The sequence below is a fragment of the Rattus rattus genome, chromosome 15, assembly GCF_011064425.1.
Source record: "Rattus rattus isolate New Zealand chromosome 15, Rrattus_CSIRO_v1, whole genome shotgun sequence".
Classification (NCBI taxonomy): Eukaryota; Metazoa; Chordata; class Mammalia; order Rodentia; family Muridae; genus Rattus; species Rattus rattus.
In genome coordinates, this window is record NC_046168.1 from 23,108,918 (window position 1) to 23,124,021 (window position 15,104).

The window sequence follows — 15,104 nt, forward strand, 5'->3', positions numbered from 1 at the left end:
CTCTAGGCTCTATGTGTATATTTCTAATCCTTCTTACTCTGCTCACTATTTCTACACTTTCTCTAATTTTTCAGGTGTTGCTCAAGTCTTAGAGTGGACAGTGAAGAGAATATTCTGAGTAGTTACTGGGGAAGGCTATTTATAGATTTGCTTTTATGTCTGTTCTACTTTGATGGGTGATCTGGGAGAGTCTGCTTTTCCAAATCTCTTTACCTGTGAGTACAGTCCAAGCTTCACTCTAAGAGGTTAATTAGAATGTGCGGCTCCCACAGTCACAGGTAACTCTCAGCACTATCATCAGATCCTCTTCTGGTGACTGTAACATTGTACATTTCCTCCAGTGCTGTTGTCTTGATTCTAATTCATATCACCACTTTATCTATATTTCTTTGTTTTATATTTGTAGCACAAAGTTTCCAGAGAAAGGAAGATACAAACCTGGGCATGGCTAACACATTGGCTGTGGACAGATCTCACTCATGATGAACCTGGCAATGCAGCAGGGGCCTTGGATTTGTGGAGGGAGCTCTGTGGATTCTGGCACCTGGAATTTAAATGACATTAGTTTTCTTTACTTATCTGTTGTCCCTCTTCCATAAAAGCATCCTAGACTGGGTTAATGAGCAAATGTTAAGCCATGTAATTTCTGATTTGGAATTCCTTTTTTGTAGACCAGGCAGAAGATGTGAAATAAAACAAAACAAAATAAAACAAAACCAACCCAGACTGACCAGAAATAAGGAGCCTACTTGTCTTTGTCTCCTAACTGTTGATGTCCATGAAGCTAGACAGTCGCACATGTGCCCAACACACTCTGACTTTGCCTTTGAGGTCTCAAAATTAAAACATACCAATTTTGCCTTGGTTTGCTTTGGAGTGCGTCTGTCTGTCTTCCTGTCTCTCTCTCTCTCTCTCTCTCTCTCTCTCTCTCTCTCTCTCTCTCTCTCGTGTGTGTGTGTGTGTGTGTGTGCACGTGTGCACGCGTGTGTGCGCGCACAGTGATATGTGCATGTGTGTGGAAGCTGCAAGTCAAATGCAGATGTAGCTTCTCAGGTGCATCCACACTGTTTGGCACAGATCTGTGCATTTGCCTGGAGCTCACTGCTAAGGGTAAGCTGGCTGGAGAACCTGGGGACCTGCCTTGACCAGTCTCTCTCCTGACTCTGGTTATTGTGTAGGCTTTGGAGACAGAATGTTTGGGGGAGAAAGTATAACAGAAGCTTTATCAACTGACCCATCTCCCCACCTCCAATTTTGTCACTTTTGTATCTTGAACTTTCTATGACTAGAATCTAGAAATAGTTGTGTAATTTACCTAGGTGGCTTTCACTCTTCTGGCATTGATTCTGAATGTTCAGGGAGTCGCCCATCATTCTTCACGTCTTCATCTCACACTCATCTTTATTGTGTTTTTTTTTTTTTTTGTTTCCTCCCCATTATCTTCATTTAACCCCCACTGTCCAGAGTCATAAAGGAGAAAGGCAAGGTCCATGCAGTGTCTTGGCACCTCTTAAAAGAAGATATAACAGCACGGCATTTATTTAGTGACAAAGCCACCAAGAAGATAGACCCTCTCAGCTATGTCACAGTTACAGATTTCTGTCACAGCACATGAATGTTGTCACGTCTTTACTCCAGCTTCTCTTTCTATGTCATAAAAGAAGGTTGGACTTTTGCCTGTGAGGTTACTCTGGCCATCCAAACACACTGTGGGTGACTAAAAACATCTAACATCTTTCTGCTTTGAATTCATTGGGTATCACATCCACCCAATGCAATGCTGAACACCTACATGCTTCCTCTTTGCTTGGGAGAATGAAGAAGAGGTACTATCTAGAAACGAAAAGTGACATACTGTTAAAAGATTCACGTGCACTTCCACAACACATTTCTTAATAACCATTAGGGAGACTTTCACTTTTCACAGAGTGACTAATGTATATTGACAGTTTTAATTTTTTTTCTTTTATTTTTTTTCTTTTTTAAGGGAGGGGAGGGGGAGGGGAGAGGAGGGGGAGAGAGGGAGAGGGAGGAGAGAGGGAGAAAGGGAGGGGAGAGGAGGGGAGGGAGAGGGAGAGGGAGAGGGAGGAGGGAGAGGGAGAGGAGAGGGAGGGGAGAGCGTGTATTGACAGTTTTATTGTAACAATTGTTAACACTATTTGCTTGCTCTATCTATCTATCTACCTACCTATCTACTATTATCTATCTATCTATCTATCTATCTATCTACTATCTATCTATCAGCTATCTATTATCTATCTATCTATCTACTATCTATCTCTCATCTATCTATCTATCTATCTATCTATCTATCTATCTATCTATCTATCTATCTATCATCTATCTATTGTGAGGGGCACACATGTGCCATAGTGTCATGTAGAGATCAGAGGAAAACTTTTGGGAGCGGGTTCTCTCATTCCTCCATTCATGTAGGTCAAGCTTAGGTTGTCAAGAGTGGGTGCAAGCACTTCACCTACTCAGCCCTGACTCAGCTCTGCCATGTGTTTTAATATGTACTGTTTAAAATATGAAGCCAAAGGACATTTACATTTTCTGCTGAAAGAAATTTTTATTTTTAATAAAAAATACAGATACATTGTTACAAACAAAGAAAACTTCTAGGTCATTCCGAACGTGAATACATTTTCAAACTTAAAAAGCACAGTTAGATTCTTATGTATACAAACTTGACCACTGTGACCCAGTTTTGTCTGCCTTTTAAGAATGCAGCCAAATCTCCATTTTTGAGGGTCTTTTTAAGCTTGTTTTGGAGACAAGGTCTCATGTAGCCAGGTTAGGTGTATGGCTGAGGATGACTTTGAACCTCCTGCTTCTATCTCCCAAGTGCTATGGTTACCATGGTTGCCACCATGCCTGGCTCCGAATTTCTACTTGTTAAGATGGGTTTTAGGAGCTAAGGTTGAAACGCTTTGGGAAGCCTCAGCCTATCTTTGCACGTTGGATAGGGGTTGTTCTTACTGTTCATCTAACACTCATGAAAAAGCAGAAGCACGTATAAAAATAACTATCAAACTTACCCTGTCTAACTTTAAATGAATGAGACACAAACTATGACATTTATTTATTAGGCTCTGCACAATTACTGAGGGATTAACCCTAATCTAAATCTCTAAATGCCAGTCTGGATACTGGCTCAGCCGTGCTCCCCAAATGCCTGCTGTTTGAACCTCTGGGTTACTTCTGCTCCAGCAGTCTGGCATCCTGGGGATGAGCCTCTGGCTCAGGCTGTTGATCCAGCACGACTCCTGGACACCCTCTGTTCTCCGTCTTCATCCTTCCTCCTTCCTTTCTGCTCCTTCTCCTCATGGTACCTACCTGTGACCCCCCCAGCCTGGTAACTCAAACTCCACCTCTCTCTATTCTCCTCAGGAATTGGCTGTTGCCAGTTTTAAATTGGGGAACAAGGTTTGCACAGCACCACTTGGGGTGCTCAATGATCTGCTCATCGTTGGGGGGTAGCCAGATCTTGGGGCCAGTGTTTAGCATTTGAGCCCCTGGCAGTACCAAACCAACTCACGACAGAAACTCAGACCAGTGTCTGAGCTCTGGGTCAGATAACATTGCGGTGCAGAAGTAAAGGGCAGTCTGCACCACAGGCTGGACCCCTCTTTCTCCAGTCCAGGCATACATACACCTAATACATACCTGCCTGGTAGTCTCTATACTAGCAAAGAGACAGCTAGTAGGCCTAGGGATTAGGTGTTTGTGTCCCTCTATCTTTAGATACTTTGTATCTGCTTTATGTATCCAGTGACATTAGGTGTTTGTGTCCCTCTATCTTTAGATACTTTGTATCTGCTTTATGTATCCAGTGACATTAGGTGTTTGCTTCCACCTCAGGATTTTTAGACTGAATTTACTTTTAGAATTAAAATGCAGTTAATTAATACTCAGTGTCTAGAAAACAATTTAAAGCTTTTATCATCAAAGGAAATTTAGTGTATGTGGTGTCTCATGCCTATAAACTTATCACTCAGGAGACTATTAGGAGAATCGCAACTTCAAGGCGTATCGTGACTACATAGCTGGTTTCAGGACAACGTCAGCTGCAGCAAGACCCTGTCTCAAAAAACCAAACCAAAACCAATCAACCAACCAACCAATACCAATATCATCAATGAAAACAAAAACCCAGAAAGAAAAAATTGAAAGCCCTACTTATACCACTAGAGATAACTGAGCCTTGGAGAGATTGGACCAAGGCAATAAGGTCCAGAAGCAGGTGAGGTAGGGTATTTTTTATGGGCTGAAGGGTGAGGTCATGAATAACCGGAAATGACTAGAACTGCATTCCTCTTAGGGTGACTTTCATGCGATACGTTTTAAGCCAGTGCTTCCTAACCCGTGGGTTGAGCCTTCTTTGAGGGGAGTCCAACGACCCTTTTACAGGGGTTGCATATCAGATATCCTGCATATCCCATATTTACATTGTAACCCATATGACCTCTATGGTTGGGGTCACAGCAGCATGAGGAACTGTATTAATGGGTCACAGCCTGAGGAGGGCTGAGTACCTCTGTTTTACACGGCTACTCACACACCATCTTCATACAGCATTAAGTTGCCACAGCTGTCCAATTCCTTTTCTCATTTGAAACTTACTTCATTATTTTCCTAAGATGAGACACACTTCACTCCATGTGATTTTAGGCCACAGCCCTTTTTGCTTACAAGAGAAGCTGTGCTCTCTATTCCCACAAACCCTGTCAGCCGTTGCTAACGTCACGAACCTCATTGCACATCTTTTGGGTCATTTCTACTCCCTGACACATTTGTTAAAGACTGACACAGGATCAGTTTCCGAGGAGTGTCAATGAGGAAGTTCACTGTATTTTTCTTGGGCTAGATCAAAGTATGCACAAAATATTATTTACACCATACTAATTTTTACATGTTCTATGATATTTGTATTTCGAAATTATCTTTTTAAAAAAGATACACAGCACATAGATATGGCAAGTTAAACAGGTTTTTCACTCAAAAATACGTTTTGAGTTTCCTCACCAAAGGACAAAACAAAATAAAACCAAAACCAAAACCAAAACAACAAACCAGTAAACCCCAGCTGCATCTATTGCCTTTATTCCAAGCTGCCCTGTAAACTAAACCAAGCACCTCAAATTCCCATTGCTATTAATAATACTCTCTTATCCTTATTAGTGACACCAGAATTGGTGTTAGAGACAGGAACTTGCACTCTAAGAAGGAAGTCAATCTATTAACCCACACTGCATTTTAAGGCAACGGCATCTTCTTTTGGTGTTGATAATAGAGAAATGAGAAGATGCTTGGGACATATTCCTGTCTAACATCTTAGATAATAAAAAAAATATATACACAGGTTTGCTCTGTTGGAAAAAATCAGATAATCAGAAATGACAACATACCCAGCTTTGGTATATGAGTCAGAATATTTGAATTATACTTATGATCAGAGATTATCCACTAAGAGCCAAATTAGTCCAACAGTGCTAGCATTGCTAAATTTAAAAAAAAGGTACAAATACCCAAATTAGTCTGGTATGTTTTTCCAGTTTGCTTTGGTCATAGATGGGAACAGGCTTCTTTTGTATAGAGCATACTGTATGAGCCTCGAAGCTCTGTGGGAGCCACTATGCTGCCAGAGGCACTAGGAAGGGGGCAAATGACTCTTTCTGTTACAGTGACATTTTGAGTGACATGTGGGTCAAAGGTGGCAGTGGTGGGTTGCACAAAGGAACCTGATGTTGTGTAAGTTTCTGTGAGCAAGTAGTTACCAAGCTGTAGAGGATCAGGGATGGCAATAGCAGGGTGGACAGACCCAGAAGAGGACAAAACAGAAGTATCTTGGTTGCCAGGCAACACGTGGCACACTTTGGAACCTGATTGGGTGACTTCCAGACCGCCAGGCAAAGTCTGGTACCTGTTAGAACCCGATTGAGTGACTTCCAGACCGCCAGGCAAAGTCTGGTACCTGCTAGAACCCGACTGGGTAACTTCCAGACCGCCAGGCAAAGTCTGGTACCTGCTAGAACCCGACTGGGTAACTTCCAGACCGCCAGGCAAAGTCTGGTACCTGTTAGAACCCGACTGGGTAACTTCCAGACCGCCAGGCAAAGTCTGGTACCTGTTAGAACCTGCCTGAAGGGCTTCCGTAGGGCGAGCACAGGCGTCAGCCCCAGAACTACTGTCTTTAGGGCCTGGCTTTACTTGCTTGGCTTCGTCATCAACGCCAAGACATATCTCTGCAAGCTTTTTAAATTTGGGGCCAAGGGAGTCCAAGAAACTGTCGTCCAGGTCATCGGCCATAAAGCTGCAGGAGCTGAGGGCTGGGGAACGGGGGGCAGCATCCTCGCCTTCGTCATCGTAGATCAGCAAACAGTCATTCACTTCACGCTCATCCTCTTCCTCGGCATAGGCGGATGATTTCTAAAGATGTAGAAGGAGAAATGGACCTTATACTCTGTTCATAAAACCCTAGATGCACAGAACACATGAAACTCAAGAAGGATAACCAAAATGCGAATGCTTCACTCCTTCTTTAAAAGGGCAACAAGAATACCCTTGGGAGGGAATAGGGAGGCAAAGTTTAGAACAGAGGCAGAAGGAACACCCATTCAGAGCCTGCCCCACATGTGGCCCATACATATACAGCCACCAAACTAGATAAGATGCATGAAGCAAAGAAGTGCAGACTGACAGGAACCGGATGTATATCTCTCTTGAGAGACACAGCCAGAATACAGCAAATACATGGGCAGAATGCCAGCAGCAAACCACTGAACTGAGAACGGACCCCGTTGAAGGAATCAGAGAAAAGGACTGAAAGAGCTTGAAGGGCTTGAGACCCCATATGAACAACAATGCCAAGCAACCAGAGCTTCCAGGGACTAAGCCACTACCCAAAGACTATACATGGACTGACCTGGGCTCCAACTCATAGGTAGCAATGAATAGCCTTAGTAAGAGCACCAGTGGAAGGGGAAGCCCTTGGTGCTGCCAAGACTGAACCCCAGTGAATGGGAGGGCAGTAATGGGGGGAGGATGAGGAGGGGAACACCCATAGAGAAGGGGAGGGGGGGTTTGGGGGATGTTGGCCTGGAAACCGGAAGGGGACTAACAATTGAAATGTAAATAAGAAATACGCAAGTTAATAAAGATAAAAAAAAAAAACTGTATATGATGCCTGGAATCTATCACTGGGCTTTTGATCTTTGTGTTGGGGTAGGGAGAGCCTATGCAATTCTCATCCATGAGGACTTTGTGTTTTTGTTTTTAAAGATTTATTTATTTATTTTGTATATGAGTACACTGTAGCTGTCTTCTGACACACCAGAAGAGGGCATTGGATTCCATTACAGATGGTTGTGAGCCACCATGTGGTTGCTGGGATTTGAACTCAGGACCTCTGGAAGAGCAGTCAGTGCTCTTAACCACTGAGCCATCTCTCCAGCCCCCAGGACTTTGTGTTAACATAGTCCTTGTTGTCTTGTCTTGTGAGTTTCAACTAGTGACTCAATTTTGACAGCCACCAAAGTTACTTGATTTATTTTGACAAGAGGAAGCTTTTATTTCCTAACATTTAAAAAAAGGCATAAAAAAATGAATCTTAAAACCAACAAACATAATTAAGTAACCAGATGTCCTATATAAGTGGGATAACCAAGTCTGACCATTTGCTACCTGAGAGAAGTAGGATCCTAGGAAAGTCATGTTCACTGGTGCAGCATAGTCCTTCAAGGTCCCTCCAGTGGAATGCCTCGTCCTCATCGTTCCTGAATGACCCAAGCCAAGTGCCACTGCAGCTCCTGATCCAGTAGCTCCTCCTAGCTTGGTAGTCATCTCCATTCCGGAAGCACCTTCTACCAGGGTCCCTCCAGCATAGGTATTTGTGCAAACTTCTAAAGACAGGAGAGAGAGAAAGAGAGATCTCTAATATTTCATGCTACGATTTTTTTTGTTCAGGCTCCTATGTATGCATTTGTGTGTACATTTGTATGCACCTTCATAGGCGTGTGCATGTCCATGTGTGCACATGTGTATGTGTAGAAGTAAGAATTCAATCCTGGGTGTTGTTTCTTAGGACACTGTCCATCCTTCTTGAATCAAGGGCTGTCTCTGGTCTGGAATTTGCTGATTCAGCTTGGCTCTCTGACCATCGAGCCTGGGATTTGCCTCTCCCACCTCCTCAGTGCTGTGAGTATAAGCATGGGCCACCATGCTCAGTCTTTTCATGAACCCAGGACCTCGTGCTTGCACAGTGAGCACGTGACTGACAAGTCGTCTTTTTGGTCTCCACAGTTTTTTCATTTTTGACGCTCATGAGCATGTAAAGCACCAATGTGAGGGCAAGCACAGTGATACGGCTGGGGCAATGACATTCTGGTAGGCTAATGGGAGGGTAACAGAGCAGGGTGGGGGGCATGGGCCTGTGGAAAGCCCTGAAAACAGATGTCAATTAAACCAACAGCGCAGGGGAAATAGATCGTCAGTGGCAATAGCCAGAAACAAAGAAAGCGAAAAGGCAGAGTAGTCAACGAAGAATAACCACGGACAACTTCGGAACTCCTGTGTTCTCAGGAACAATAACACTGCAGTCAAGACAGTCATAGAGTTTCAGTGTGGAAAGTGAAGAGAGGGAAGGCCTCCATGATGTCCGTCAAAGTAATAATGGAGGATGTGAAGAAAAAGGTGCAGAAGTTTGCTTGTTCTTCCTGATTCTTCTATAGCATGCTTTCCCGGAGTATCTAAATCTATGTCTAATTTTTATTTCTGTGTATATGTGCGTGTCTCTGTCAGAACAGGATGTCAAATCCCCTGCAACTGGAGCTAAAAGTGTTTGTTAGCCACGCAGTGTGGGTACCAGGAACCGAGCATCAGGCCTTGACCCGGTTCTCCAGCTCAGCGCCTGTTATCTTTCACAGGCGATTCTGAGTTCAGTCTTTGCTCTGAAACAGGAGGAGCAAGTGAATGTCAGAGACGCTGCTAAAGGCAGCCAACCAGAGAGAACTTGTGCAGATTCTTGCTAACTATAGAATTGGCAATAAAATCCAATGAGGTTAAGGATCTTATTACTCACTAGTGTAGAGTGTATTTCTGACAATGAGACAGCATGATTAAAATGGTCACTTGGTAAATTCCAAGAAATGACAAATTCACTTAAATGCCAGCTTCAGTGACTGTGAAGGACTACTAAGTTCATAGTTACATGAGGAAAAGGGACAGAATTGAAGACACACACACACACACACACACACACACACACACACACACACACACTCACTCGTGGGGATGCTCACATGTCAAGCACGGATATGCTAACGTGAGACTTGACAGGCAAACATGATCCAATCTGACCTACCATGGACAGTGGTAGGCACAGTTAATGCTTACATTTTTATTTAGAGTGTTCTAATGTGAAATATCCCCTAATTAAAAGTTATTAATTAGGGGTTGGAAAGATAACTCAGAGGGTAAGGGCACTGGCTGCTCTTTTAAAAGACCCAGGTTCAGTTATCAGTATCCATAAAGCAGTTCTCAGCTGTCTGTAACCCCAGGCCTGCACATGGAGCATAGACACAACGAAGGCAAACTACTCATAAAGAAAATGTAATAATGACTGAAAAAATGTTTTAAAGATAATGATAAAGATAAAGATAATAGCCTGAGGGCTATGCTTGCTTCAACCTGTTAAAGTTTGGAAAAACCAAAATAAAAGTCTTTAGATTTTCCAAACAGTGACATCATCAATTGGATTAACTTAAGGAGGGCAGACCAATGCTGGGAGAATTAGAATACAAATATTAAGATTAATTAATCAATAGAGATATCGATATTCTATTAATAAGATATTAATAGAAATAACAGCCAGCTTCTCAATGCAGTGGCAACCGTTCCTGTTGTGCACACACACATGTGCAATTACGGACCACTCCTTAATTCTGACTAGTTCTTCTTTAATCCACCGTTGCTTTCAAAGACAAGTTTCAAAAATAAATTTCAGCTACTTGGGAGTTTGAGAGAGGAGGGCTTCAAGTTCAAGGCCTGCCTAGGAAAAATTAATGAGACCCTGTCTCAAAAACAGAGCGCATAAGAAAGAACAGTGTCTGTAGCTCAGCGGGGAACACTTGCTGAGGGTACGCAAAGCCTGACTCAAATCCCAGCACAAACAAGTAAACAAATTTGACGTTCACTCACCAGAACTTTCCATAAAATCTGCTCCATTGCTTGTGACCGGAGGAACACAAATATTTGTGATTTCCTGAAAATGATGTTAAAAGATAAACACATTGGTTTCAGAGCACTATAGGTAAGGTCCCTTGTAAGTGATAACTTTACAATCCTTCTAGGGGTGGCCATTTTCCAGATGTGACATCTGTAAAGCAGAAATCCTAAAAGTTCCCATCCCTGAGTCTCTGCTCCCCACTGAGGGCTGAGACGGACCTTGATATCCCTCTGTTCCTCTTCCCTATTTCTACAGGAATCATTCTCCTGCTCCATGATTGCAAGACGACTTTACAAACCCAGTCTTCACCTTGTCTTCCGGCTGAGCTCCTTCGATTCCCCACTGATGAATCGTTCCTTCCGAACCATCGGGCACTGGGACAAAGCCACCTGTCCCTGCTCCTCCGATAGGACCTGACCCACAGTCACAGGTCAGAAGCAGAAGTGGGGCCACTGGGCAGGAACAAGGAATGGTTGAATTAGTTAGAAATATTTGACATGGGAATTGTCAACATGTTACAAAGACAGCACAATATTTTAAACATTAAAGGGATATATTTAATGAAAGCAAAATTAGTGTTTACAGCATACAATTTAGTAAGCGAAACGTAGTAATCCAATGATCATGGAGGAGGCAGGACCATTTCTTGGAAGATTTGTATAGTTTCTCAATCCCTTTCCATACTACATAATAAAATAATAATAATAATTATATATATTTAGTGTGTCTATTGTGTTCTGTAAGTATGCACACAACTATGATACCTCCATAGCCAAGATTTTAGGGGATTATGACAATACTTTAGCAACCTGGTCTTTAGTAATTTCTTATTAAATGGTCATTGACCAAGAAAGTACAAGAGCAACTAGAGTGTATGTGTGTCTGTTTGTGTGTGTGTGTGTCTGTGTGTGTGTGTCTGTGTGTGTATGTGTCTGTGTGTGTGTGTGTCTGTGTGTGTGTGTCTGTGTGTGTGTCTGTGTGTGTGTGTCTGTGTGTGTGTGTGTCTGTGTGTGTGTCTGTGTGTGTGTGTGTGTGTGTGTGTGTGTGTGTGTGTGTGTGTGTGTGTGTGTGTCTGTGTGTGTGTGTCTGTATGTGTGTGTCTGTGTGTGTGTGTCTGTGTGTCTGTGTGTGTGTGTGTGTGTGTGTGTGTGTGTGTGTGTGTGTGTGTGTGTGTGTCTGTGTGTGTGTGTGTGTGTGTGTGTGTGTGTGTGTGTGTGTGTGTGTCTGTGTGTGTGTGTGTGTGTGTGTCTGTGTGTGTGTGTGTGTGTGTGTCTGTGTGTGTGTCTGTCTGTGTGTGTGTCTGTGTGTGTGCACGTGTGAGGATTGGGGTACAAGGTGCTGGGAACTGAGACTCGGACTGCTTGCAGAGTCTATGCTCCTAAGCTCAGAGGTCTTTTCAGTGCACTTTTAATAGTGCTTGGAAGATCTTCCAGCCGTTGCATCATTCTTTCTGCTAATGGGCTAAAAACCATTTATTTGAAAATATTTATTTCATATGCATGGGTGTTTTGCCTGCACCTATCTCTGTGTATCCTGTGCATGCCCTGTGCATGCAGAGGCCAGAAAAGGTGTCGGATTCCCTAGAACTAGAGTTACTGGCAGCTGTTAACTACCATGTGGGTGCGGTGGTTCAAATCCAGGTCCTCTGGAATATAAGCCATTGCTCTGAGCTGTTGACCCGTCTTTCTAGCTCCAGAAATGCTAATTTTTGAAGCAGGTGTTTATCGTCTTCTGTTGTCAGTGACTCATTACCTTCTCTGCCCTGTCAGGGCCACATGATCTTGTCCACTTACAAGTCAACTAGCTCACTGAGGGGTGTTAGGGAGTCTCTAAATCAGGCATCTAGGGTTTGAGTTTTGGATGCCACCCCTCTCCAGCTCTGTAAGCCCAAGTGTCTTATGTGATTTTTCTTTGCTCAGCTAACTCATCTGTTCAAAGAGGAAATAAATGGTTCATCATGGTTGTCTGATAGATAGAAGAGACAGTAATGGATGCTAAGGAAGATTGCTAGTATTGGTAGAATGAACTACATAATTATGCAAATTGAATCAGCCCTATATTTCTATATAATTCGGTCAAGTTACAAAATAAATGGGATGTAATTGATATATTATCTTGAAATTTAATATAGGGCATATATAAATTGTATTTATTTTTAAAATATTTTATTTTTAATTATGTGCATGTGTGTGTGTGTGTGTGTGTGTGTGTGTGTGTAGGTATGTACATGTAATTGCACATGTCTCTGAAGGCAAGACATGTCCCTTTTCCACATGTCACCTGAAGCTGTAGTTATGAGCCATCCAAAATACGTGCTGGGAACTGAACTCAGGTTTTCTGCAAGAGCTAGATGCTCATAGTAACTGAGCCATCTTTCTGCCCCTAAATGATATTTCTAAAGATAGTTGAAGTATAATATATTATCATGAGAATTTGTTTTACCATTAATATTTTATGATTCAGTAATAAACTAAGAATTATTGTGAATTTGTTAAGGATCTCTTGTTTATTCAACTCCTTTCAAAGTTCCCTTAAGTAGAGGGTAGAGGACTCTCACATTCAGAGAACCATTTGATTAATGAAATATTGATTAAAATGAAAAATTCCAGAAGTCTATTGAATAAAATAAAATGCATATTTATTAAAAGGTAATACAGACATGTAATTTCCCTAAATGTCTTCACTATTATGTGTGAACATTAAAATGTGTTTTTAAGGACTTTTACATGTCTAAGTACTACATGAGGGTCTGGGAGTTATAGGTCACTGTGAGCTTCCACATGGGTGCTGGGAATTGAACCTGGATCCTCGGCTAGAGCAACAAGTCCTCCTAACTCCTGAGCCATCTCTGCAGCTCAGGTGTGGGCATTTGAAAGGGATGCACATGAGGTCAGCTCTGTTTTGAGACCTTGTTGGGTTAAACAATGAATTCTCAGAGCTGAATTTCTGTTAGTGTGCATCAGGATGTGAGTCCTGATGTGAGCCTTCTCTAACGCTATTTGACCAGCATCCTTTCAGTTTAGGGCCTCGCCAGACTTGTGTATGCATCTGAGATGTTTACGTTCACCTTAGATAGCCCACATTTACGCATAAAGGCATGGTTTAAGTGCGAACATTATCGACTGAACATAGAGTAGATTTATAATTTCTGTCTCTCTTGTCCACCCTCCCTCATATGTGTGGAGTGTGCTTACGATCTCACACCTGGATGAGCATGCTTACGGAGGCCAGAGGGCAGCCATGAGTATCATCTCTTAGGTGTTGTCCACTTTTTCTTGGGTAGGCACTTTCAGCGCCCAGAGCTTCGCTAAGTAAACTAGGCGAGCTGGCCAGTGAGCTGTGGCATTAGCTGGTCTCTGCCTCCCATCCTGCTGTGGCTGGTGTGCAAACATTCTCCCTTGCTCTTGGCTTTTTAGGTGGGTGCTGGAGATCGAATCGAGGTCCTTATGCTTGTGGGAAAAACACTTTACTGACTGAGCCGGCTCCCCAGCCCTGTTTTTTTTTTTTTTTTTTTCCAAAATGTTGGCATATATGACCTCTTTTGCTGTATTTAAATTGTTACCAAACACATTTCAGACTCTTTCTACAATTTCCTTCAGCTTTGCCAGTCAAGCGGCTAGAAAATGATGCTTCTCACATTGTACAGATGAGCACTATGGCTTTTTTGTAAACCCATGACATTATTGCCATGGGTTCTGAAGGACATGCGTGTTTACTCACGTAGCAACATCAGGAGTCCTAGCAGGATCAAGCCAATAGCAGCCGGCCCCAGCCTCCAGGTTGACTCCTCACGGATGAAAGGCTCTCTGCTCGGGCCAGGGGCTCTGCACATGCTCCGGTCGTCACACTGACACACTGTCAGGGTCAAGCTCTCTGGTGTGTCACACTGCCCATCCTGATTGTCCTTCACGATGACTGGGACATTGTACACTCCTGGAGAGATATGCTGCTGGGCTTGTAGAAGTGCTGAGGTAGCTAGAAAAAAATACACATCAATAGTGAACGTAGGTATCATTTGGTCTTAGAACTTCTTGTTTGTGGTAATGGTGACAGACTTGTCCTGGCATCCTGGTCACAAATAGCAGAGCTGGTGTGACTGGAGCAATGCTGAGTGGTATTAGAGGTTTGGCTGGGTTGGTCTGTCTATCACCAAGTGTCCCATCCGTGACATGTAGACCATGCTTGGCCCAAAATAGCTATAGATGCAGCCCAACATGAAGCTATAAAAGTTAATTAAAATACTAAGAGATTGTTTTGGCTCGTTTGTTTTAGACTGATGGTTAGGTACTTGAAGTCACTAGAAGACAACTTCATAGTGTTGTATCATGAAACACACTGTCATGAAAAAAAATAAACATATCTGTACTCTTGCGGCCCCCAGGCTCTTGCAGTTCCAAGGTTGTGGGTTGGACATCCCTATGTGTCCCAAGACAGCTCTTCTTCATCCAATGGTTCCCAGAGTAGCCAAAAAGTTGGGTGCCTCTTGCAGTCCCTTCTTGTCACTCATTCCCACACTCTGACAGGCCCATGAGTCTCCTCCACAAGGCCCTATATTGCCTTTCCTTCCCTACTAAGGAGGATAGAAAGTGCAGCATCACACCAATGTCAGGTCCCTGTCCTGGACTCACCCACTCTTATGTATGTCTATACCAATACTTACAGGTACATGGCCTCGCATGGCCTCATGTATGCCTTTACCTCTGACCCTGTGTCTGACTCACTGACCCCTTCTTCCTAAGTAGGGACCCTGACAGTGCTGTGTTGTTTGAATCATTCTGGATCCCACAGTGCCCCTGCCATTGTGCCATGGCTACCCAGTTTGCACTGCCCAACCAAACTCAGTATAATCACTCCATTCTGCCACCCCCAGGAATTG

The 15,104-nt window shown here is 43.1% G+C and overlaps 1 protein-coding gene across 2 annotated transcripts in view; it reads right to left on the reverse strand.

Moving 5' to 3' along the window:
- Window positions 1–5,568: 5,568 nt before the first annotated feature.
- Dsg3 (desmoglein 3) overlaps window positions 5,569–15,104 on the reverse strand; it is a 30,389-nt gene continuing 20,853 nt past the window's right edge. The window contains exons 12-17 of one of the 2 annotated variants that reach the window (XM_032885682.1): window positions 13,949–14,203; window positions 10,538–10,680; window positions 10,201–10,264; window positions 7,687–7,904; window positions 6,141–6,432; window positions 5,569–5,885 (exon numbers count right to left, since the gene is read on the reverse strand). In XM_032885682.1, coding sequence (XP_032741573.1) covers window positions 5,569–5,885; window positions 6,141–6,432; window positions 7,687–7,904; window positions 10,201–10,264; window positions 10,538–10,680; window positions 13,949–14,203 — 1,289 coding nt within the window. Of the gene's footprint in view, window positions 5,927–6,130; window positions 6,433–7,686; window positions 7,905–10,200; window positions 10,265–10,537; window positions 10,681–13,948; window positions 14,204–15,104 lie in introns of both variants that reach the window. The other variant, XM_032885681.1, reaches the window with a different exon arrangement.